This window comes from Oryctolagus cuniculus, chromosome 9, assembly GCF_051225735.1.
Source record: "Oryctolagus cuniculus isolate XC-2025 breed Fujian yellow rabbit chromosome 9, ASM5122573v1, whole genome shotgun sequence".
In the NCBI taxonomy this organism is placed as follows: domain Eukaryota; kingdom Metazoa; phylum Chordata; class Mammalia; order Lagomorpha; family Leporidae; genus Oryctolagus; species Oryctolagus cuniculus.
The window spans coordinates 85,105,645-85,132,261 of NC_142875.1; the positions used below are offsets into that span (position 1 = coordinate 85,105,645).

Consider the following 26,617-nt stretch of genomic DNA (forward strand, 5'->3'; position numbering starts at 1 on the left):
TTTTGATTTCTCTTTTGATTTCTTGAATGACCCAGTGTTCATTCAGGAGCATGTTGTTCAGTCTCCATGTGTTTGCATACTTTCTGGGGTTTCCTGAGTTGCTAATTTCCAGCTTCATCCCGCTGTGGTCTGAGAAGCTGCATGGTATGATTCTAATTCTTTTAAATTTGCTGAGACTTGCTTTATGGCCTAGTATGTGATCAATCCTAGAGAAGGTTCCATGCGCTGCTGAGAAGAATGTGAAGTCTGTAGATGTAGGGTTGAAAGTTCTGTAGATATCTGTTAGATCCATTTGGGCAATAGTGTCAATTAAATCTGCTGTTTCCCTGTTGATCTTCTGTCCGGATGATCTGTCTATTTCTGAGAGTGGAGTATTGAAGTCCCCCAGTACTATTGTATTGGAATCTAAATCTCCCTTTAAGTCCCTTAGCATATCTTTTAAATAGACCGGTGCCCTGTAATTAGGTGCATATACATTTATAATAGTTACATCTTCCTGTTGAATTGAACCCTTAATCATTATATAGTGTCCCTCTTTGTCTCTCTTAACAGTTTTTGTATTAAAGTTTATTTTGTCTGATATTAATATGGCTACACCTGCTTTTTTTTGGTTTCTGTTGGCATGGAATATCTTTTTCCAACCTTTCACTTTCAGTCTGCATGCCTCTTTGTTAGAGAGATGTGTTTCTTGTAGGCAACAAATAGTTGGGTTGTGTTCTGTGAGCCAGTTAGCCAAACGGTGTCTTTTAACTGAAGAATTCAGACCATTAATGTTCAATGTGACAATTGATACGTAGTGACTTTGCCCTGCCATTTTCCCGGAAAATTTTCTAGTCTATGCTTTGAGCTTCCCATGCTCTTTTACTGGTAGGTGTTCTTCCTTTCCCTTCTTTCATATTGATGGCCGTGTTTCTGTGTTTCTGAGTGTAGCACATCTTTAAGTATCTTTTGCAGGGCCGGACGAGTGGCCACAAAGTCTTTCAATTTCTGTTTGCTATGAAAGGTCTTTATTTCACCTTCATTCACAAATGAGAGCTTGGCAGGATATTATATTCTGGGCTGGCAATTTTTCTCTCTTAGCACCTGTGCTATGTCTCGCCATTCCCTCCTAGCTTGTAGGGTTTCTGATGAGAAGTCAGCTGTGAGTCTGATTGGAGATCCTCTGAGAGTAATCTGACGTTTCTCTCTTGCACATTTTAGGATCTTTTCTTTATGTTTCACTGTGGTAAGTTTAATTACCACGTGTCGTGGTGAGGATCTCTTTTGGTCATGTTTATTGGGGGTTCTATGAGCTTCCTGTACTAGGATATCTCTGTCCTTCTCCAAACCTGGAAAGTTCTCTGCTAGTATCTCACTAAAAAGGCCTTCCAATCCTTTCTCTCTCTCCATGCCTTCAGGAACTCCTAGAACTCGAATGTTGGTTTTTTTAATAGTATCCTGTAGATTCCCAACAATATTTTTTAGGTTTCTAATTTCCTCTTCTTTTCTTTGGTTTGACTGTATGTTTTCCTGTGCTCTATCTTCTAAGTCCGATATTCTCTCTTCTGCTTCACCCATTCTGTTTTTAAGGCTTTCTAATGTGTTTGTCATTTGATCTATTGAGCTCTTCATTTCATTTTGATTTCTCTTCACTATAACACTTTCCTGTTCTACTAGTTTCTGAGTTTCATTTTGACTCTTCCTTAAAATTTCGTTTTCACGAGAGAGATTTTCAATCTTGTCCATTAAGGATTTCTGTAGTTCAAGGATTTGCTTTTGAAAACTTCTAAATGTTCTTATCATAAATTTTTTGAAATCCGTATCTTGCATTTCTTCTATCTCATCATCTTCATACTCTTGGCTTGGGGTGTTTTGCTTATTTGGAGGCATCATAGTGTCATCGTTGATCTTGCTCCCTCTATTTCTGTGTTTGTTACTCGGCATAGTTAATTCTTCCTGCGTCACTGTGCGTTTTTTTTTTTTTTTTATACTGTGTCCGTGTTAAGTGGACTGCCTGCTGTTGGAGGAGCCTTGGAGGCTTGAGATGGGTGCGGCCTGAGAGCTCTGCCTGGTTCTTCCTGGTTAAGGGTGTGCAAAGGTGACACCCTCAGGTTATGCGTGGTAAATCTCTCTCTTTTTATTTATTTATTTTATTTATTCAGGGGGTAAGTAACACCGCAGGGCATGGCTGTGCAGAATTGATGGTATTTAGCTTCCAGTCTTTGGCTCCTCTGGACTCCCACTGGGTTGCCTAGGCTACTGAATTGTAGTGACTCAGTTCCTTAGCTCTCCCCCATTGATATGTAAATCCAGAGAGGAGGCCTGCTCTTTGTCTCTTCAAGCCTTGCAGCCTTGTAGCCTTTGCAAGGTTAGGGGGAAGAGAAACCCCGAAGCTTTTTTTTCCTTCTTTCCGGTAGTGAGTTTGCTGCACTTTCCGGCCCCCCTCTAGATTCTGACCCCCGTTTCCCCACCAATGTCTCGGGTTATTGAGCTCACCTCCCCTTCCAGCGCCGATGTGTGGACTCGGAGCCCTGAGCGTCCCAAGTCTCCCCGCTGTTGTCTGTGTGGCAGGCACTCCCCTTGGAGCACTGGGGCTTCTGCGGCTTGGTCCCGCGACTTGGCTTCCGCGCGGTGGGCGACCTTGTTCTCCCAGTAGGTCCTCCAATTCACGATTCCCGTGCAATTTTTTCCTGGTTCTTTTTTTCTGCGGCTACCGTAACTCCCCTTTTATTAAACTAAATTTTCCCGGACTATCGGTGCGCGCCCTCACTATTCCGCCATCTTGGCTCCGCCCCCAACCACATAAATTTTAAAGGGTAGATTTTATGGTATGTGAATTATCAGTCAAAAAGACTCAGTAAGAATGCTCTCATGGGCCCATTTGAACATAGTGATATTTTGCCACCAGTGTTAAAACAGGTGTGTCAGAATACCCTTATGGTCCCTGCTATCAAGAGTTTAGAGTTATGAAAGTAGTTCCAATATTTTGGTGCTCTAAATGCATTGTCACTCTCATCAACTTAACTGCAGCATGGATACAGCTTCCGTTTTATAGAAGAGGAAACTGAAGCTTAGAAAATATATGGAATTTTTTCCCCAACGTTCCCATCATGTGACACTGAATCAAGATACAAAATCAGTTCAGTCTATTTTGGGTAGGGTTTGCTTCTGGGCCAAAATACGGTTTCAGAGGAAAGTGAAGGGGAAGAGCTTCTAATGAAGGCAACTAAGAACAAATACTTGCAGTTCCAAAAGAACCAGCTGGTCGTGATGTCACAGAGCTGAAGGAAAAAGCTTCAGTAAGGAAGGAGTGATCAATGATGTCAAATGTCACAGAGATAAGATAAGGAATAGAACATGTCTACTAAGACGTGATAACCAACATTGGCCACTGTAGGAGCAGAGTCAATGGAGTGATGGGTAGAGGAGTCACTTGCAATCAGAGGTAGGGATACAGGGAACACAGTCAATTCATTCTCAAGCCTGTGTGTACATTTGGGGAGGGCGATGTGTCAGAAATAGAAGGGTCAGGGGAAATTTATTGTTCTGTCTTGTTTGGTTTTGGAAGTGGAAGAGATGACAAGAAATTGCTATCCTCATCCAATTTAAAGACCAGCAGGGGAGAGAAAGATTCCTCAACTTTACCACCTTCTCCTATCCAGATGTCACGTGAAGCCTCAAAGTGCTTCTTTGACATTCGGTAATCTGAAGGAAGAAGACCCATCTTCAAAAATGAAGGAAGGAAGAAAGGCCTTGAGTGTGGGGACAGGGACACTTTGCCTTCTAGTTCTCCCCACCACGATCACGTTTCATTTTCAGGCTGCCATTCTCTAGGGCTAGTCTGAAATCCACCTGTAGCAAGCAAGATCCTAAGATTACCATAAATATTTTTGCCCTTGTATTTTCACACACTGTTGTCACAGATGGAATATTTGTGCCTTTCCCTTCCCACAGATTAATAAACTGAAATCCTAATCCCCAGTGTGATGGCATTTGGTGGTAGAGCCTTTGGGAAGCAACTAGGTTGTGGTGGAGAAGCTCTCATAAATGGGATTAGTATCCTATAAGAAGAGTTGCAAGAGAGGCGATTTCTCCCTCCTCTTTGTGCAAGCCAGGTAGAGAGCCTGCATGAGGAACTGAATCAGCTAGCACCTTCATTTCGGAATTCCCAGCTTCCAGAACTAAGTGGTCAATTTCTGTTGTTTAAGCTGTTAAGTCTATGGTATTTGCAGTAGCAACCTGAGCTTATTAAAACATCCATACAGGGCCTTGAGTACGAGCAGAACCTGTGAAGACAATGGTACCACTCCATGATTATGTTCCATAACAAGAGGGAGACTATCCTGGGTGAGGCTGACCTCATCAGCCTAAAAAAGCAGATTTGTTTAAAAGTCTGGGATTTGAGGCTTGAAAAGGATTCAACACACCATTACTGCTTTGAATATGGGGGGGCCAACAGGGATGGCCCTATGAACTGAAGGTAGTGCTGACAGCCAGCAAGGAAAGAGATCTCAGTCCCAGAAACACATGAATGGGATACGCCCAACAAACTGAGTGACTTTGGAAGTGGATTTTTCTCCAGAGCTTGGCTGACATCTTGACTTTAGCCTCATGATACTCTGAGCAGAGAATCCAGATAAGCCACACCTGGATGTGTGACCTACAGAACTATGAGTTAATAAATGGATGTTATCAGCTGGCACCGTGGCTCACTTGGCTAATCCTCCGCCTGCGGCGCTGGCATCCTGGGTTCTAGTACCAGTTGGGGCACCGGGTATTAGTTCTGGTTGCTCCTCTTCCAGTTCAGCTCTCTGCTGTGGCCTGGGAGGGCAGCGGAGGATGGCCTGAGTGCTTGGGTCCTTGCACCCGCATGGGAGACCGGGAGGAAGCACCTGGCTCCTGGCTTCGGATCGGTGTAGTTCTGGCCCAATGGAAGGAAGACCTCTCTGTCTCTCTCTCACTGTCTATAACTCTCTCTCTCACTGTCTAACTCTGCCTGGCAAAAAAAAAAAAAAAATAATAAATAAATAAATAAATAAATGGATGTTATCTATAAGAAAGAAAGGGGGTTGGTGCTGGCATTGTGGCAAAGTGGGCTAAGCCAACACTTGCAACACTAGAGTCCCATGCTGGAGTGCTGGTTGGAGTCCCAGCTGTTCTGCTTCCAATCCAGCTCCCCACTAAATGTGCCTGGGAAGGCAGTGGAAGATGGCCTACACACTGGGGTCTCATCACCTGTGTAGGGACAACTGGATGGAGCTCCTGTCTGTTGACTTCAGCCTGGTCCAGCCTCAGCTGGTACAGCCATTTGGGTGGAGTGAACCACTGGACGGAAGACCTCACCCCTCTCTCTCCTCGCTCTCTGTAACACTACCTTTCAAATAGGTAATCTTTTTAAAAAGCATTTATTTATTTATTTTTATTGGAAAGTCAGAGTTAGAGAGAGGTAGAGGCGGGGGGGGGGGAGGGGGGAGAACGGACCTTCCATCATCAGTTCACTCTCCAAATGGCCACAATGTTCCGGAACTGGGCCAACCTTTCTGAAGCCAAGAGCCAGGAGTTTCTTTCAGGTCTCCCAAAAGGGGGCAGGAGCCCAAGGTTATGGGCCATCTTCTTCTGCTTTCCCAGGTGCATTAGCAGGTAGCTGAATCGGAAGTGGAGCAGCTGGGACTTGAATAGAATCCCATATGGGATTCTGGCCCTGCAGGTGGCAGCTTTACCTGCTATGCCACAGTGCCAGCCCCCAAATAAATAATCTTAAAAAAAGAAAAAGAAAATGGAAGAAAAAAGATTAGTGAACAATACCAAGAGAAACTATCCAAAATGAAACAGGTAAGAGACTCAAAGAAAGAACAGAATATCTGTTTAGACAGCAGCTGTGGGACAAATGGTCAAATGGAGGTGTAAGTGGAGTTTCCAAAGAGGAAGGCTCAGGATTGAAAAATATTGCAAAAATAACGAGCAAAAATACTTCAAATTTGAAGAACACTGATACAAGAATCTCAACAAATCTCAAGCACAAAAAAGAAGAAAACTACACCAAGGAATATTGTAATTAAATTGCTTGAAACTAGTTATAACAAGAACACCATTAAAGTAGCCAGGAGGGAAAATACAAATTATGTTCAGAGGAACAAAGATAAGGACAACAAAAGTTTTTCTCTGTAAACCATTCACAGTAAGAGATAAGGGGTACAAAATCTTTTAAGTGTTTAAAGGAAAAAATGCCAACTTAGATAATAAAGCAAAAATATCTACCAAAAATGAAGGTTGGGAGATAGGCATTTGGCCTAACAGTGAAGCCATCCACGTCCCATATTGTGGTGCCTGGGTGTAAGTCCTGGCTCTGCTCCCGATTCCAGCTTTCTGCCAATGTGCACCCTGAGATGCAGTGGGTGATGGCTCCAATACAATCTCAGTCTCCCGTGAGGGAGGTCCAGATTGAGTTACAGCTCCTGGCCTTGGTCTGCCTCAGCTCTGGCTGTTGTGAGCGCTGGAGAATGAATCTGTGAGTAGGAGACCTCTGTTGGCCTGTCTGTCTCTCTCTCTGTCTCTTTGTCTTTTAAATAGAATAAATAAATATATTAAGGGTAGCAAGATAATGGATTTAATATCAACCAAATTAATAATAACATTAAGTGCATTTCAAAATAAGAAATTTGCTTAAAAAGCAAAATCTAATTATATGCCAACTATTAAAAAAACTCTACTTAAATCTAAAGAGATAAATAGATGAAAAGACAAAGTATAGGAAGAGATTGTTTCTTTGTAAAACTAATGGAAAGCTGTGGCTCTATGGATAACAAATATTAAAAACTAATAGAAAGGAGTGGCTCTATTAATAACAAAGTGTATTTTGGAGGAGAGAATATTACCAGGGCTGAAGAGAGCTGTTTCACAATGATAAATTAGTCAGTTCATCAAAATGATAAAATGCTTGTGTACTTAATAGCAGAGCTCCAAATACATGCATTGAATGCTGATAAGTTGAAAGGAGAAACAGATAAATCCACAATTAAAGCCTGAGATTTCAAGATCCTTCACAAGTGCTGAAAGAACATGCAGGCAGAAACTCAGTAAAGATACAGAACACTTGAACAATGCTATCAGCCTACATGACCGATGGCATTTGTAGAACTCTCCTCATAAAAAGAGCAGAAATGACATTGTGTTTAAGTATGAACAAAACATTTACCAAGGACAGACACTGTTGTGGGTCATATATCTCAATACATTTAAAAGGATTCAAGTCATCTATGACATAATAAAATGTGAATTTGGTCTCTGCTCCCAATTCCTGAGACACAGAGGTCCTAAAGTTCCTGCAATCTCTTGAGTGGGAAGTACCTTTTGTTCTAATGAGGAGACTCTTGGTGACTCCTAGGCAGATTCAGGATAGGGGCTGACCACCAGAAAGATGAAGCCATGATTATAAGCTCAGAACATTCAGTCCCACCTCTAAGCCCCGGGGAAATAAAAAAAAAAGGCTGGAGATTGAATTATTAATCAATCAATCATGCCTAGGTGATGAAGCCTCTATAACAATCCCTAATTCTGGGTTGGTGAATGGGTTCATGTCCTGGAGATGGCGTAGTCCAACTTCATGATGGGTATAGAAGCTTCTGCTTTCAGAATCCCTCCAGACCTCATCCTATGTACTATATTTGTATCCTTTATCCTTTCCTTTATAATAAACTGCTAAATGTAAATGAAACATTTGCAGCCAGGTTGGACAGCAATGTAGGTATCCCACGTATCTATAACTTTTGATTGACATTTGACATGAGGACAAGTTTGTGAGATGAAGCCCTTATTCTAAGGGATCTGTGCTAACTCTGGGTAGTGTTAGAATTAAATTAAGTTATGTGATGCCTAGTTGGTGTTTGCAGAGAATTGAAGAATTGCTTGATGCATGAGGTCAAAAATCTACACATTTGGTACCAGAAGTGTTCTGAGTAGAGGAGTAATATTTTCGTTTATCACACAAATTATGTTCTCCAACCACAATGGAATTATATTAGACATCAGTACTAGGTCTCTGGAGAGTCTCCAACTGCCACAGCCTGGATACAGCTTGAGTGTGTCTCTCAAAGGTCATGTGTTGGAAGCTTGGTATTCCGTGTAGTGAAGTGAGCGGCGGCAGAATCTCGAAGAGGTAGAGCCTAGTGGGAGGTCACTGGGGCTTCTGTCAGAAGATATTAAGTAGTTCTCATGGAGCCCAGTTAGGTGTCACAAGACAGTTGTTATAAAAGGGTAAGACTGGCCCCTGCACTGGCTCTAGCTCTGGGGACAAGGCTGTGGGCCCTTTCCGGCTGTGTGATCCAGCATGATGCCGTCTGCCCAGTTGTGATGCCATCCTGGGGTCCTCACCAGAGCCCAAACCATGCTTTTAGACTTTTAGCTTCCAAAACTATGAGCTAAATAACAATACCAAGTATCCTGCCTCAGACATTTCTTTGTTTTTAAAGATTTTATTTATTGAGAGGTAGCGTTACAGACAGTGAGAGGGAGAGACAGAGAGAAAGGTTTTCCTTCCGTTGGTTCACTCCCCAGATGATAGCAATGGCTGGAGCTGAGCCAATCCGAAGCCAGGAGCCAGGTGCTTCTTCCCGGTCTCCCATGCAGGTACGGGGCCCAAGGACTTGGGCCATCTTCTACTGCTTTCCCAGGCCATAGCAGAGAGCTGGATTGCAAATGGAGCAGCCGGGACTAGAACTGGCACCCATATGGGATGCCGGCACCACAGGCAGAGGATTAACCTACTGTGCCATGGCACCGCCCCCCTCAGATATTTTATTATAGCAATTGTAAATGGACTGATATAATGGGCAAAAGAAGGAATCAAAAAAAGAAAATTTGAAATTATTTTGAACTCAATGAAAATTAAGACAGTGTATCAGAAGTAGTGGATGTGGGGGCCAGTGTTGTGGCTTGGTTGGTAAAGCCACCACCTGCAGTGCCAGCATCCCATATGGGTGCCAGTTTGAGTTTCAGCTGTTCCAGTTCCAATCCAGCTCCCTTATAACTGCCTGGGAAAAGCAGCAGAAGATAGCCTAACTGCTTGGGTCCCTGCCACACATGTAGGAGACCTGGATGAATCTCTTGGCTTTGGTCTGTCCCAGCCCCAGCCATTGTGACCATCTTGGGAGTGAACCAGTGGATGGAAGATCTCTCTTTCTGTCTCTGTCTCTCCCTCTCTCTCTGTAACTCTAACTTTCAAATAAATAAATAAATAAATAAATCTTTTAAAAAAAGTAAGGGATGTGGCTAATGCAGTACACAGAGCAGAATTTATTGTACTAAACAAACACATTAGAAAAGAAGAAAGATCCCAAACTGATATCAGTTATTGTTACTTTAATATTGTGTGTGCAGAATAAAGAAATAATAATCAGAAAAGAAATCAGCTGTATCTCTTCATGCTAAAAGAAAGAGAAAAAAACCACACTTCACATATATACAAAAGTTGACTGAACTGGGTTATAGCCTATGACTGAAAATATTTTGAAGAAAAGCTTTGAGACTTTGGATTATGCATATATTTTTAGATAATATAAAAAATATGGCCAATAAAAGAAAAAATGCGAATTAGACTTCATCAAAATTAAGACCATCTATTCTTCCTCTTCCAAAGACAATGTAAGGCAAATGCAAAACAAGGCACACCTGGGGAAAGGGGGGGACAGACTGATCACACGGATGATTAGAGAACTGCACTCAGGATATTTAGAAACCACCAAAACTCAAAATAAACAACCCAATGTAGACATTTCATCAAAAAAATCCCATCATCAATAAACACATGGAAGGGTGCTCATAATCACTGGTTATTGGGAAATGCATATTGAAACTAAATGAAGCCGGCGCCGAGGCTCACTAGGCTAATCCTCCGCCTTGCGGCGCCGGCACACCGGGTTCTAGTCCCGGTCGGGGCGCTGGATTCTGTCCCGGTTGCCCCTCTTCCAGGCCAGCTCTCTGCTGTGGCCCGGGAGTGCAGTGGAGGATGGCCCTGCACCCCATGGGAGACCAGGATAAGTACCTGGCTCCTGCCATCGGATCAGCGCGGTGTGCCGGCCGCAGCGCGCCGGCTGCGGCAGCCATTGGAGGGTGAACCAACGGCAAAGGAAGACGTTTCTCTCTGTCTCTCTCTCTCACTGTCTACTCTGCCTGTCAAAAACAAAACAAAACAAAACAAAAAAACCTAAATGAGATACACGACATGCCTAATACAGTGGCTAACATTAGAAAGGCTGACCAGATCAAGTATCGGCAAGGAACTGGAATTATCACACAGGACTGTTGGAAATGCAAAATCGTACAGCCACTTTGTAAAAGTTTGATGCATTCTTAAGAAGTTAAAAATATGAGGGGTCTTCAAAAAGTTTATGGGAAATGTGAATTATGGCATAAACTATACTTGGATTTCAATTTTTTTGCACCAAAATGAACTTACGCTATAATGCTACTTTTCCATGAACTTTATAATGTACCCTTGTATAGTTATATGATTTCATAAATCTATAGTAACAAACAGGTCGGTGGTTGTTTGGGGGTTGGCCTGGAGGTGAGGGGCAGGCAGGTAGGATTACAGAGGTACAGGTACCTCTGATAGATGTGCATGATCCTGACTTCAGCACTCATCTCACAGATGAGTACGTATGCCAAAGCTCACCAAGTTCTATATTTTAAATATAGCTCAGTATTTGTTTATCACACTGCAAGAGAGATATTTGGAAACTATAGGGTAACAAGCCTTCTTTTGTTCAGTGTTTTCTTGGAATAAATATTTCCATCCTTTCCCTCTTAGTTCTGTAATATTCTTGTAGAATAGGTAAAAGGTATTCTTATAGTATAGGCTCTTTGGAACAGTCTGAAGCTAGATTTCACAGCAACACAGCACATAATTAACAAACACTTTTTGATTTCTCAGCTTTTCCCTTCTCTCTTCCTTCTTTCCTCTTTTCTCTTTTTCCTTTTCCTACATTTTATCTTCATTTGTTTTGATTTTTTAAGTCTCTCATTCCATCTTTTTACCATGTACCAGCTCAGAACACTACACTCTATTTTATTGGTCATCCTAACAGTTTTAACATGAACATCTCAACAAAGTCTAAAGTGATATAGTGCTTTTATTCTCATCTTTTAGGATATAAAGATCTTAGCTGTGGTGGCTTGTTTCCTTGGGCATACAATAATCTACATTTTATTCTGCCAAGTGCCCACAATGACCACAGCATTTTACAGTGTGTTTCCAGGCCACTGTGGTAGTGTGGAATCCAGCTTTTCAATGACAGCAGGGCAGGGTGGTGGATAGAGGTTCCTGAGGGAGGCCTTGCTCCTTCCAGTGCTGCAGTGGATCGGCCTCCTGCGGGGTGTTTTCTTTTTCTTCCCAGTTCATCCATCAAAGGTTGCCCTTCAGAAATTCCAGACTCATGCAGGGTACTCAGATCTAACCTCCTACCCTATTTAGGAACTAGGCTTTGTCTCCTCACCATCGCATATGAGACTTTGGTCTATTTCTTATAAATTTTTAAGTAACTACAAATTTCAACACTTACTGTATTCTCCAAGATTTCTGGTTAATAGTGCAGAGATTAAGATGAAAGTCTGGCTGGACAGCAGGTGTTTAGCCTGGTGGTTAAGACTCCTGTGTCCAATACTGGAGTACCTGGGTTCAAGGACTAGGTCTGGCTCCTGATTCCAGCTTTCTGCTAATGCAGAGCCTGGGAGGCAGCAGTGATGCCTCAAGTAATTGGGTCTCTTCCACCCACATGAAAGACCTAAAACTGAGTTCCCAGCTGCTGGCTTTGGCCCCATCCCAGCCGGAGCCATTAAAGGCATTTGGAGTATTAATTCGTGGATGGGAGATCCCCCTCCTCTTTTGCTCTCTCGCTCTCTCTCTCTCTCTCTCTCTCCCTCCCTCCCCCGTATATGTGTGTGTGTGTGTGTGTGTGTGTGACTGTCTCTCTGCTTCTAAAACAAATAACAAAAAAGAATGCAGATTCGGGATTCGGATTGGGTTCAAACCAAAGCTCTACTACTTCTTATCTATGATTTTGAACAAATTAAATATAATCTCTGAACCTAAGGCTCCTCATAGGTAAGGGGTACAGCAATAAAAGCCTGTGTCTCACAGAGTTCTTGTTGGCATTAAGCACATTAACAAATTTAAAGAACCCAGGAAATTACCTGGCATATTAAGAACATCACACTTAACGAACACACTGTACTTCCAACTATACAGCTTACTCATATCTGAGTATAAATAAACGATTTCCTCAATGAAAAAAGTCACAGTCATTTGGTGTCCCTTGCTTCTGTTTTTCTCCCTTATAGAAAATATTATCTCTTGAGGTTGAATCTTCAAAAGTCTGCTTTCTCTATTGGAATTATTTCTACACGCTGTGAGAATTGCCAGCATGTTTATATAGAGAGCAGTCTGCCACTGAAATATAGCAGAATATCTCATTTGTAAGGGAAAGAGAGGTCAACAGCTGGGTCACGCCATCCAGAGTGAGACCCCATCAGCATGTGCACCTGGTTCCCTGAACGATCACGCTCCCACATGGGCTGCCGCTGCTCCATTAGTGACAGCTGAGTAAGATAAAGTCCGAGTTCAGGGCTTCTCCCAAGATAACACAGACCAGATTTCTCACGTACCTGGGGAGTGAAGCTTGGTGCTTGAAGCTGCTGCTCTCTTAGGAGAAGAGACAGCCGGTTTATTCACATCTTGATCTTTCTGTACTTCTTTCTTGGTTCCTGTATACAGTTTGAGAAGAGAAACAGAAAACGTATGTTACGGTGGAAGCGGCAATATGAACGGCTTACGGAAAGGATGATTTAAGAAAAAGCCAACAGACCAACAGCAGAATACAGCTGGACAATTAGCTGCTGTGGTCTCCACTCCCTGAGTCGTGGGGCAGACTCACTTGTACCTGGACAACAAGGCTGGGTTTGAGCGGTCAGGGCAGTGAGCTTGCTGATGTCCTGACTTGGTGAGAAACACCTCCTTCTCTGGAGGTCACTGCCACCCCATGGGTCCTGACAAGTGATCTTAGTGTTAAAATTGTTAGTCCTTAGCCACAAGTTCAGTCTGCCTGCCTCTGTCTACCAAAACAAATTTTCAAAAGACGGGAGAGGAAGCGGTAGCTGCACATAACTGCTAATGATTCCGGCACCATCCAGAGCCGAGCCCCAGGGGACGGGCTCTGACTCTGATTAATCTCTGTGCAGCTGGTGCACAGAGGTGACCTAGAGATGGCCCTCTCGGCTTCAGCTGGACTGTTGTGGCCGCTGCTGCCGAAGCTGGTCTTCAGAAGAGATCACTGGAGCGAGGGTGACATCTAAGGACAGCTCGTGGCACTCCTCTGATGCTGTCCATGGCACAAGAGGGACAGTGTGACGTCTCCCTGTGTGCTAGGCAACTGGCTTTCCTCAGAAAGTCACAGGACAATGGACGGAAGATTCAAGATGTAACACACACTGAGATGTCCCTGGGTCTGTCTTGGCAGCAGGACACGATGTCGCTTCCTTTTTTTTTTTTTTTTTTTTTTTAAGATTTATTTATTTATTTGAAAGGCAGAGTTACAGAGAGGTAGAGGCAGAGTCAGAGAGAAAGAGAGGGAGAGAGAGGTTTTTCATCTGCTGGTTTGCTGGTTCACTCCCCAGATGGCTGCAATGGCTGGAGCTGTGTCGACCCGGAACCAGGAGCCAGGAGCTTCTTCTGGGTCTGCCATGCAGGTGCAGGGGCCCAAGGACTTGAGCCATCTCCTACTGCTTTCCCAGGCCATAGCAGAGAGCTGGATGGGAAGTGGAGCAGCTGCAATTCAAACCAGCACCCATATGGGATGCTGACACTGCAGGCAGCGGCTTTACCCACTATGCCACAGTGCCAGCCCCAACATTCAGAGTTTTGATCCTGAAATTCTTTCATCTACAAATGGTTCTGTGGAACGCTTCCCCAGTGCACTAAGATGTAAGTTTGAAGACACTTAGTATTGACAATAATAAAGAAGTGTAAGCAACAAAATTTCACACTGGGGAATGCCTAAATACAAGACAGTATGTCGAAAAAAAAAAATGAAGTAGCTCTATATTGTAGTGGCACCAACATATTATGATTGTAAATATACAAAGTGTCTGAAAGATAGGCACCAAACTTCTAATTACTGTTACTTTTGAGCAGTTGCTCTGAAGGGCTTTTATTTTTTTATTTTAATATGCTTCTGTATTACTTCTGCTCTGTATGATGATCCTATACTATTTGCATAGTAAGAAATAAGCAAACACAAAAAGAACAAAACGAAAACCAAAATAAAATGATTTGTCTGATGCATGAAAGAATGCAGAGAGACCAGTCAGGCCCATGCAATCCTACAGAGACAATGTGCACAGGAAAGTTTGCTCTTCCTCTGTAGACAGACCTCACTGTAGGAGCACAGGGCTGCCTGTGGGGCTCCTGTGTGGTTCTGGGAGTTCTAGATGGCACAAAGAATTACAGTCACAACTTTTTGTCTTGCAATTTTCTGGCAATGTAGACTCAGCATAAAAGTTTTTTCTTATCTTTTCTATTTTCCATCTGCTGATTCACTCCCCAGATGGTGGCAACGGCCAGGGCTGGTTGGTTCACACCCTAGATGGTGGCTGGAGCCAGGAGCTTCAACTCCAACGTCTGTCTCCCATGTGGATGGCAGGGACCATCTTGCACTGCTTTTCCCAGGCTATAAGTAGGGAGCTGGATCGACAGTGGAATAGCCAGGACTTGAACTCTGGCCCTTAGGGTATACTGGCATCACAGGCAGTGGCTTTACCCACCACACCACAATGCCGACTCCAGTGTAAATGTTTTCTAACCGTAAGCTTCCATTGATCTCAGTGAGATTGCTGAGTGTCTAGAAACGCCCATGTGGTCTTTGCTTTCATGGTTTTCCTAACGCCCTCAGGCCACTGCCTCCCAGCCTCCCTCCCAGCACACCTGAGCCAGGGTGACACAAGATTCAGCCTCAACCTTCTCCCGTCCACTCTGGCGAGAGATGTTCACTCCACCTGCCTACAGCCTCAACCTTCTCCCGTCCACTCTGGCGAGAGATGTCCACTTCACCTGCCTACACCCCTGACACGCAGACCTGGACAGTCACCAAATCTGTCGTTTCCCATCCAGATGGCCCAGACCTTTGGGCTGACACGCAGACCTGTTTCCAGCTGCCGGCCAGATACTGCCCTCACCTACTAGCTGACAGAGGCGTTGTGCCCACAGTGGAACTACCACAAGCAGGTTCCTTGCCAAGCCGCTCTTCTTCCCGTGTTTTCTGGGCTGGTTAATTCCCTGCCTCCCACTCCCTGAAAGCAGCCACCAGTGGGGCCCCTTCCTTCCCCTCCCTATCCATCCGTCACTGCGCGTTCTGCCTCCCTCTCTGCCCAGTGGGGCCCTTTATTCCTGCTCACTGTACCCTCGCTCAGGCCTCATCATTTTTCTGCTGGGACAACTACACACACCTCCGAAGCGGCTTGTCTGTCATGTGTTCTTCCTGGGGACCTAACTCATCCTCCTGTCCACACCAGAACAAGCCCTTTTAAATCATCAACCAGATCACAGGAGCTGACTTCTCAGAGCCTTTCCGAAGCTTGCCTTGGTGTTCCGTGGGAAATCAATCCCAGCTCCACGGCAGGGGACAAGTGACCCCAGGATCTCACGTCCTCTCCCCTCGTCCTTGCTGGGACACTGCCATTTCCACGAAACGCTCAGGTTCTTAACGGCTGCTGCTGCCCACCCCTGAGGCTGGAGAGCTGTCTTCTCCCTCATCTGCCTGGCCCGGTCAGCTCATCCTCGGGTTCAGCTCATGCCCCCGCTCTGCCTGAGCGTCCTGTGGCCAGTGTTGCAAACCGCCACACACCTAGTGGCTTAGAGCAATGCAAATCCATCCTCTTACAGTTCTAGGGGGTCAGAAATTTGAAATCAGGGCCTGGGGGCCCAAACCAAGGTGCTGACAGGGCCTGGCTCCTGGAAGCTCTGGGGGAGAATTCATCGCCTTGCTTTTGTCCTTTCCTTTCTGTGCCTCCAGTGACTTCCGTGATTTCTTGGCTCGAGCCCCTTCTCCACCTGTGGAGCACATCACTGCCCTGCCTGCCCCCAGCGTCACAGCTCCTCCTCGGATTCCCCAGGGATGCCTGTGCTCACACAGGCTCTGTCTGGATAACTCCTGGGCCGCCTCCCATCTCAAGCTCCCTGGTTTAATCTCACCCACAGAGCCCCTTATGGTAGCAGGCCATATTTGCAGGTTCTGGCAATGAGCCCAGGGACATAGTTAGGGGCCATTACTCAGCTGCCCCCTTCTGCCCTGGGAGCAGGAATGAGGAAATGCTTTACTCTCCAAAAAGGCACCAACTGCTTGGCCTGTATTAGTCCCCCACACTTCCTTATGGCACTTTCCCTGATTCCTCCATGTTTCTCAGTCTTTCTTTGAGATTCCATTTGACTTTCCCCGCGTCTCTTCCACCAGGACAGACGAGGTGTTTCCTGAGTATCTCTCTGTGTTGTGTTGGCTTGGCCAGCTTCTTTGAGCAATGCTCAAGCCAACCTCTGGGGACCCACCGTTCCCTCTTGTTCCAGAGGGTCAGCTGGGGCCGATCACTCGGGTCTGGAGGTGGGTAGGCGGCCCAGGCCCGCCTCACTGGAGCTTAACATCAGTCTCTAGGGTTAATCTGCAACCCAGTGTGAGAACGAAGTGACACTGGTGTTGGGAGGATGAGCGATGAGTGTCTGACCTTGTGAATGTTGCAGGAATTACTAGAAAAGAATTGTCTTTCTAGTGGATTTTTTAGCTGGTGGGAGGTGAGCCTGGAACTGCTGTTGGTCCTCTTTGTGCCCCTCCTTGGAGCCAGCAGTTGTGAAGAAGAAACCAACAGAGGGGAACAAAGGACCAAGAGGTGGAGAAGACTCATGCAGCGATGTTTGGGGTCCCTGGGTACAGCTCACCCCTCGCGTTAGCACCACCTCCCCTCATCTCAGCCGTGTGAGCCGAAAATCCCTCCGTCTTTTTGTTTTCTTCTTTCTTTCTTTCTTTCTTTCTTTCTTTCTTTCTTTCTTTCTTTCTTTCTTTCTTCTTTTGCTGAAGGCAACAAAGTTTGAATTAATTTTCTGTAATTTGGAACCACACAAAATCTGAATGATACAATGCTGGTCAGAGAAAACAGCTCCTTAATAATAAATAAATATACATGCTTGTCTTGCTTAGGGTTGTGTATTGGTCAAAACTAGCTGTCTACATTATCTACAGGGACTCAGAGCTATGTAAGGGGATGTAAATATACAGAATCCGGAGCTACCTTTGGAACTTCAGTCTTTTGGGGTTGAGGGTGAGGAAGAAGGACATGGAAGGGGGAAGAAATGCTAATCCCAGTCTGGTCCCAGAAGAGAAATCTGCAAGTTTAATTTTGAAATACGGCCACTGAGAATATCCACCCGATTGCAGGCAAGTCACGACAAGCCCTTTTGCGTGGGATGTGTTTCCCCACAGACAGAAAAGCAGGGGGCACCCAAGAGCCTCAGGCGAAAGGCACTGCCTGGCAAATCCATGGGGAGTTTCCAGAAGGGAGCAGCAGAAGCTGGGCTCCTGGGGACAAGGACCTGCCCCGGTGAAAAGAGTGGCTTTGACAACCGCGGGCAGACGCCTTGCACACTTCCATTACAGATGCTTGAAGCAAAGACCACCTGCACAGCAGCTGCAAGAACCTGACAAGGTCCAAGGCCACTCGGCTTGCTCTGAGCAGGGGGCTGCCAGTCAACAAGAATGACAAACGCTGACAACAGCTCATTCAGGGCCCTCACTGAACACATCTAAATGAACAGTGAAACAGACGTTAAGATGATGGTGACAAGAATGCCATACACTATTTTTTTAATAAAAAGAAATAAGCACATCTAAAAAAAGTCAAAGGAAATTTTTCTACAGGCTCTTAAACTTACACACAATAGGCTGTAAATTGCTGGACATAAATCTCAACATAAGGGAGAACAGATAGGACACAAACAAAAAGAAAGGATAAGGAAATCTCTACAGCCAGGGACTGTATCCCCCAGTCATAGAACACTCCTGCCTGAGAGGGCTGATCCTGCACCCAGACAAGGAACAGGAGTCTTGAGAGAGATGCTGAGCAGCCAGGAGAATGAAATGCAAATGCAGCAACAATGCCAGTGGCTAGCAATGCACCAGGGAAACCGGAAGGAGGCAAGGAACGATGTAATCGGACAATACTGATTCTCATGTCACTTCCATGACACACTGAACGGGGAGCATTTCAAGGTAAGATTTGTAGGGATGGAACCGAGTGAAGAAAGGATGCATTATCTTGGTAAAAATACACCAAATCAAAGAGAAACTCAGAGGAGCTGAGAGAGAGAGAGAGAGAGAGAGAGAGAGAGAGAGAGTCCAGAATTATGTGTGTAAGAATAAGAGAAGGAAACCATGCTCACCTGCCAATCATAGTTTTACAAAACCATCAACAGGAAGAGCTGCTACTGGGAGTGAATGAGGGGAACCATCTGAGCATCAGGCTGTACTTGAGAGAATTACCTTTCAAAAATCATTTACTAGGCCGGCGCCGCGGCTCACTAGGCTAATCCTCCGCCTAGCAGCGCCGGCACACCGGGTTCTAGTCCCGGTCGGGGCGCCGGATTCTGTCCTGGTTGCCCCTCTTCCAGGCCAGCCCTCTGCTGTGGCCAGGGAGTGCAGTGGAGGATGGCCCAGGTGCTTGGGCCCTGCACCCTATGGGAGACCAGGAGAAGCACCTGGCTCCTGGCTCCTGCCATCGGATCAGCGCGGTGCGCCGGCCGCAGCGCGCCGGCCGCGGCGGCCATTGGAGGGTGAACCAACGGCAAAAGGAAGACCTTTCTCTCTGTCTCTCTCTCTCACTGTCCACTCTGCCTGTCAAAAAAAAAAAAAAAAAAAAAAAACAAACAAACAAAAAAAATCATTTACTGAATGCACAAGGGTAGATATTGAGGCTGGAAATGTAAAGGAGAAAAAGAGGCCTAAAGATTCCCTGGGGTCAGACCAAGGAATTGTTAAGTCTGAACTAATTATGAAAAGGCAAGGATAGGGGCTGGTGCCGTGGCATAGTGGGTGAAGCCTCCACTTGCAGTGCTGGGATCCCATATGGGCGGTGGTTCAAGACCTGGCTGCTCCACTTCCAATCCAGCTCTCTGCTATGGCTTGGAAAAGCAGTACAAGATGGCCCAAGTCCTTGGGCTCCTGCATCCACATGGGAGACCTGGAGGAATCTCCTGGCTCCTGGCTTTGGATTGGCCCAGTTCCTGCTGCAGTAGCCATTTGGGGAGTAAACCAGAAGATGGAAGATTTCTCTTTCCCTGCCTCTGCCACTGCCTCTTTGTAACTCCACCTTTCAAATAAATAAATAAATAAATCTTAAAAAAAAAAAAAAAGAAAGAAAAGGTAAGGATAGAAGAGTGAAGAAGCGCTTTTAAAAACATCTATATGTGCGAAAGCTGTATCAGTCTCCCTTTTCCCAATATTCACTAACGCGCACCAAGGGTCCCTGAAGCACTGTCCCAGTGGAAGACAGAGGAACTGACTTATCCTCCTGGGGTGTATTTATCCTGAGGATTTATAAACGCCAGGTACCAGGTGCAGTTGCTTGGATATATGTGATCTTGCTTCACCCTCGTCAAACTCCACTGCTACTGTGATTGGTTCAGGGTGAACATCCCTAATCCAAAAATCTGCAACCTGCAATGCTCCAAAATCCAAAACCTTTTAAGTGTTGACATGATGCCACAAAATGAAAATTCTACACCTGATCTTATGTGTTGCAATCAGAACACAGGCACACCCAAAATGTGGGGTACAATTACTTTAGGCCATGCTATAAGGCATATATGATACATAAATGAATTTCATGCCTAAGATATCTCATTACATATAAACAAATATTCTAAAATATGAAAAGTCCCCAAATGGGAACTACTTAAGGTCTCCAGCAGTTTGAATGAGAGATACCTGACCTGTACTATTATTTTGCAAATGAAGGAGCTGAAGGTTTGGAGGCTGTAGTAGCATATTCACCTTGACCTGCACGAGGCTGTGCTGAGATCTGAACCTGGAACTTTCTGCCCCACATCTAGCTGGAATTTCACTACATGCTGGGGAAGAAGGTGCTACGTGGCCTGCCACCCTCCTCTGCTGGGAAGCACAGTGAATCCTGGCAGGTCTGAGTCCACCTGCGGGTTTGCAGGGAACAAGGATGGGACAGGAGTGGGGAGGCTCAAAAGGAGGGCAGCGAGGGGAGATGGAAGGAGAATGGAGATGCTGAAGTTCTTCTATTCTGGGCTGTGGCTAAGAGCCTAGGAAATGGCTTAAGCCATTCATTTTCATTTTTGCTTTTGTTAGTTTACTACTTACTTATTCACTTGAAAGTAAAGGGACAGAGAGAGGGAGCTCCTAGCTGCTGATTAACTTGCCAGCTGTCTGCAGTGGCGCCCAGCTGGGATGGAAGCTGGATGCCAGGAACTCAATCTAGGTTCTCCACGTGGGCTTCGGGGACCCAACTACTTAAAAAGTCTTCCCTCACCTGCTGCCTCCCAAGGGACGCATCAGTAGCATGCTGGCCATGGGGCTCCAACCCAGGCATTTCCTCATGGATGTCGGCAGCCCAAGCAGCATCTTACCCACTACGTCAAACACTCACTCTTCCACTTGTTTTTAAATGCCGGAAGCCAGGGGGAATCAGAACTTTCTTTCCACCCTGGTCCAAACCTTGCTCTCCCTCTCTTTTTTAAAGATTTATTTATTTATTTGAAAGTCAGAATTACACAGAAAGAGGAGAGGCAGAGAGAGAGAGGTCTTCTATCTGCTGGTTCACTCCCCAATTGGCTGCAATGGCTGGAGCTGTGCCGATGCGAAGCCAGGAGCCAGGAGCTTCTTCTGGGTCTCCCACACGGATGCAGGGGCCCAAGTGCAGGGGGCTCCAACCGAAAAGGAAACAAAGTCGCTAAGCCTTCCCTGGACAAGGCCTCTAAGCCTTTGCTGGAGTTCAATAAGGCCTCTAAGCCTTTGCTCGAGTTTGCTGCACTTCCGCATCTCAGTGACTCAGCGTTTCCAACAATCTAAGATGGCCCCCGGGGAAGGTACCTGGCCTGACATGAGACTTTCGTATTCTCGGCTGTGACAGGCCCTTGAGGGTGTGCCCGGCTCATGTCCTGCCTTACCTTTCAGCTGGTTGGCTTAGTTCCCTTGTGCCCTGGACAGCCCCCTTTCTGTGTCTATAAAAGCTCTTCCCCTCCCAATAAAGTCGAGAACCCGGCTGTGCCCTGGGCGTTGACTGATCTCCCAGCTCTGGTGTGGTTCCTTTGCCGCCGACACTCATCATCCCACTCGGCCCCCCGAGCTCCCCAGGCTCTCCCTGAGGAGCTCTATCGGACCTGCTGCCCCGTGACGAGCAGCACCCAAGGACTTGGGCCATCTTCCACTGCTTTCCCAGGCTATAGCAGAGGGCTAGATTGGAAGAGGAGCAGCCGGGTTTCGAACCAGTGCCCATATGTGATGCCAGCGCTTCAGGCCAGGGCTTTAACCTGCTGAGCCACAGCACCAGCCCTGAACCTTGCTCTCTGACCTGCCCTGCACACACACTGCACGGACACCTTCACCCTTGGTAAATGAGCCCCTTCTCCCACTGCATCCCCAGCCTCTCTCAGAGGAACCTTCTCAAACCATTTGTCCATTTCCTCCTCACCTCGCATATGGCCAGGTCAGGAGGTCTCCTTCATACCCTCTAATACCCTAGAAACCCCCACTTGTATGAAGCCACTTTTCCTGAGAGGTTCTGGCTGGCCTAATCTGAGGCTGTTCCCTGCTGTAAACTTCAGCATGGCTACTGCTCCTGGCTAAACCCCAGGCACAGCCTTCCTCTTTACCATCAGGCTCTGCCATTGCGGGAAATACCAATGACTCCATGCACAACTCCCCTAGCAACCCAGCCTTTGATACCTGTAACTCCCAGAGGCTCCTTTAGTCAGGAACTCTGGGCACCACCTTAGACCTTGTCTTCGCCTTGAACTTCACCTCTGAAATCCACACTACCCCTTTGCTGCACACAAACTTCTATTCTCTGGCCTCACTATGCTATCAGCACTCCATCAGTTCATTTCCAAAAAAAAAATTATTTTTTATTTATTTGAGAGGCATAATGAGAAAGAGTGAGTTCCCATCTGCTGGTTCACTCTTCAAATGCACACAATGGATGGGGGTGGGCCAAGGTGAAAGCCAAGAGCCAGGAACTCCATCCGGGTCTTCTATATGGTTCACAAGAAACCAAGAACCTGCTGTCTCCCAGGTGCATTAGCAGGAATGCTGGGTGGAAAGCCTGGAGTAGACGGGAACCAAACCAGGCATCCCCATATGGAATGCAGGCATCCCACACAATGGCTTAACCTGCAGTGCCACAACATCTCCCCCATCAGTTAGTTTCTTAAACGACTAACCACTTTCCCCCCATACCATCAGGCATTGCTGTTTTCATCTCCTTTCTCATCCAATCTAAAGTTGACCCCCAGTGTATTTTTATTTCTATTACCCTCTTATCAAAACCCTGTCCCAATATCTGAGACAAAAGAAATGGCATGGGCCCAACTTTCTGCAGAACCCAACCCTAGCATAATCCCACTGTCACCCTCTTCTAGTCCAGCAGAGTACGCAATCACACAGATGACGCCACCGCAGTTAGAGTCACCAGCTGTAATCACAGCCCCAGCACAGCCCAACAATTCTCGCGTGTTTTCTCCTCAGCTCTTGCACTTCCTTTTTAATGCCTATGAAAAAAAAGCCCGAAGTTCTATTTCTGTCTCTTTCTAAAAGATCAATGAAGCTTTAAACCAAAAACAGTACTATCTTGCCTCACCCCTCCTATGCCTTCATACCTATCATTTTCAACCTTTTAAGCTACTTTTCTAGTATTTGTTTCCATAGAGCCAAATGACATGTTTACAAAGCTATTTCTTGATACTTACACTTTAGATATATTTTAGTAGTTTTCTACCATGGAAAGTGCTTCTTTCTATAGGCTCCTCTTCACATAACACTCCACGTCAATACATCTTATTGGAGCCTGTGCTCTGGTGTAACAAACAGGTAAAGCCGCCACCTGCAGTGCTGGCATCTCATATGGGTGCCAGTTTGAGTCCCAGCTGCTCCACTTCCGATCCAGCTCTCTGCTATGGCCTGGGAAACCAGTAGAAGATGGCCCAAGTCCTTGGGCCCCTGCATCCGTGTGGGAGACCCAGAAGAAGCTCCTGGCTCCAGGCTTTGGATCGGCGCAGCTCCGGCCATTGCAGCTAATTGGGGAGTGAACGAGCAGATGGAAGACCTTTCTCTCTGTCTCTTTCTGTCTCTCTCTCTGCCTCTGCCCCTCTGTAACTTTGCCTTTCAAATACAATAATCGTAAAAAAAGTACAGCTTATTTTTGGTTTAATAAAAACAACATTTACCTTGTTATAACTACATAATATTATTCACAACTGCATCATTTCTTTACTTTTAAGAATTTTTGGTTTTCCTGTATTTAACAGCAGCTTTGGTTTTTGTTTGTTTGGTTTTCTATGTACATATTACTATCTTCTACCCTCCTCTCACAGTTCCAACACCTAAAGTTTTATCTCAGTTTCATTTTGTTTTCCTGAAGCCATTCTTCCTGGAGCACTCAATTATCCACTTTATTCCAGAGTGGTCATCTCCAGGACTGCTGCATGGCTCTCATCTTGGAATCTCCCTTCACTATCATTCTGAAAAGCTCCCTTGCCTCCTTCCTATGTTGGGTTCCAGGTCCCTGGAACTCCCCTCTTCCCCATTTCTGCTTTTAATCTATAAACTCTCACCCTATATGTCTGGGAAATTTTCTTGACATGTCTCCTTCATAATTTGTTCATCTCTGATTTTTCTGCCCTGTTTTTATTGAATTCCTCCTAATATTTATGTTCCAGATAAATATTGATATGTAGAAAGATATAGATATCTCCAACTGATAAATGACCGTCTCTCTTTGGATGTCTCTTACATACATTACAGTCAATATGACCAACATTGAATTTGCTGTCATCTAATCAAATTTCTCCCTCTTAGCTTCCCTAACCCAGAAAATGCACCTTTTGCCTAAGCCAGAAATGTTCTCATCTTCATTTCCTTCTCCTTGGTCACTTCTTTACACTCTCTTTATAAAGCGCCAAATCATGTGAAATGTACATCTGTGTCTCCCTTAGTGTAGCGTTTTTCGTAGTCACTGCAACTTCATCAATCAGACCAGATCACCTCTCAGCAGCAGCCTTCTGCCTCCCGTCTCCAGGGAACCCTGCTCCAACCCATCCCTCCGACCTTGGCCTCCAGGCCTCCAGGTGGTGCTAGAGTGCTCTGGGGCTGCAACTTGGTTATAGTGCCTTAGATTCCTTTTCACCTGTCCATAGACCTCATCAGACAACGTGATGCATGAGAATCATCCAAAGTGTAAATATGTGTAAATAAGTGAATTGGTTATTATTAGTAACTAATCATGCAGTTTCCCGTTTTATTCCCCCCTCTGTGGAAAAGGAAATCGACCTTGATATGAGGCGAATTCTTGACATTCTGAAACTTCTTATTTTCTCATCTCATTTTGACTCCAGTACCACTCCTCCCACATAATAAACAGGCATGTCCTAAGTGAGTAATGAGAAATCGTAGTACACCCTGCAGCAAAGTGAGCCACGCTCTGAATGTGATGGATTTGTGGGAAGAAAATAATCCAGTTCTCCTGGGGAATCGGGACATTCTATGAGATATGCTCTGTGATCTATGAGGCACTGAGAACATGTGAATCAGTAGTGGTGGGAAAATACTTTATCTTTGTGAAACTACATAAGTAGGTATTTGGATTTCATTCACTGTGGCAGTTTAGCTACTGAAATCATAGAAACCGAAATGAAAGAAATGTTCTGGATTAGTTATGTCATTCCACTCAGTAATTTGCTTTTATATTAATTCAAGAACACGATAGAATTGTGCTTGTCTGAGTAAATATTTTCCCCATATCAATAATAGAATATTAAACATAATTTTAAAAAACTCAACATGGTTTACATGTATTTAAATAAGTGTCCTTGTGTCAGTGTTCTATGGCCTTGCTCCAAAGGTTCCATCATCCTTTTATTTTATGAACTATTCTTTTTTTTCTTTTTTTTAAAGATATATTTATTTATTTGAAAGACAGCATTATAGAAAGTCAGAGGGAGAGAGAGGGAAAGGGGGAGGGAGGGGGAGAGAGAGAGAGAGAGAGAGGTTTTCTATCTGCTGCTTCACTCCTTAAATGGCTGCAACTGCTGGAGCTGGGCTGATCCAAAACCAGGAGCCAGGAGCTTCTCCCAGGTCTCCCACTTGGGTGCGGAGGCCCAACTGCTTGGGTCATCCTCCAATGCTTTCCCAGGCCCATTAGCAGAGAGCTAGATTGGAAGTGGAGCAGCCAAGACTCAAACCGCTGCCCATATGGGATTCCGACACTGCAGGTGGCAGCTTTACTGGCTATGCCACAGTGCTAGCCCCCATGTAATTTCTTAATAAAATACTGTAGTATAGTTTTAACAGCTTTCATTGTGAAACATAACACTTAAACCTTACTGGTACAGTGTATCAAGTAACTATAAAGCAAACACCCATGACAGGTGAAAAGCTGGAACATTAGACACTGCTGGAAGCAAAAGTATTCCAGGTCTCCCTTCCTCTCCTGCATGAGAAAGCCAGGGTGAAGACATTTTTTTCAGCCATCATTTCTTGCTTTTCTCTGTGCTTTTACTATTTCACAAGTATCCTTAAGCAATGCTATTATGTCTTCTTATAAATTTTCCATCGATGTTCTCATGCCTCATGGATTCTGTGGTCTTGAAATTTTCATCAAACGTTGCGTTTGTAATTTTCATCTGGATTGCAGCAAGTAGCCTTAGTTCGTTCTCATTAGCAAGCAATGATCAATTGTGTCCATATATCACTATGGTTTCATTTATTCTACCACTGGTGAAAGTCTGGATGCTTCCAAACTTGCAGTTTTTAGCAATCATGAGTATACTCCTGCTAATGCACACCCTAGAAGGCAGCAGATGATGACTCAAATAGTTGGGTCCCTGCCACCAACATGGGAGACCTACATTGAGTTCTGGGTTGCTGGCTTTCACCCTGGCCCAGCCTCAGCCATTGAAGGCATTTGGGGGAGTGAACTAACAGATGGGAGATCTCTTTTTGTCTTTTTATTCTTTTTCTATTTCTCTCTCTTTTTTAAAAGATTTATTTATTTATTTGAAAGGCAGAGTTACAGAGAGAAAGAGAGACAGAGAGAGAGGTCTTCCATCTGCTGGTTCACTCTCCAAAATGGCCTCAATGGTTGGAGCTGGGCTGATTCATAGCCAAGAGCCAGAAGCTTCTTCTGAGTCTCCCATGTGGGTGCAGGGGCCCAAGGACTTGGGCCATCTTCTACTGCTTTCCCAGGCCATAGCAGAGAGCTGGATCAGAAGTGGAGCAACTGGGTCTCAAACCGGCACCCATATAGGATGCTGGCCCTGTAGGCAGTGGCTTTACCAACTACGCTACAGCTCTGGCCCCTCTATTTCTCT

The 26,617-nt window shown here is 45.2% G+C and overlaps 1 protein-coding gene across 8 annotated transcripts in view; it reads right to left on the reverse strand.

Annotated features, from left to right (window-relative positions):
* The window catches only part of MTUS2 (microtubule associated scaffold protein 2), a 663,520-nt gene that overhangs the window by 157,399 nt on the left and 479,504 nt on the right, over positions 1-26,617 (reverse strand). For all 8 annotated transcript variants that reach the window (XR_016213358.1, XM_089304269.1, XM_051834132.3 and 5 more), the window contains one exon: positions 12,640-12,738. Coding sequence is in view for 7 of the 8 variants with exons in the window: in XM_089304269.1 (XP_089160395.1) it covers positions 12,640-12,738 (99 nt within the window). In the remaining variant the exon portion in view is untranslated. The remainder of the gene's footprint in view (positions 1-12,639; positions 12,739-26,617) is intronic.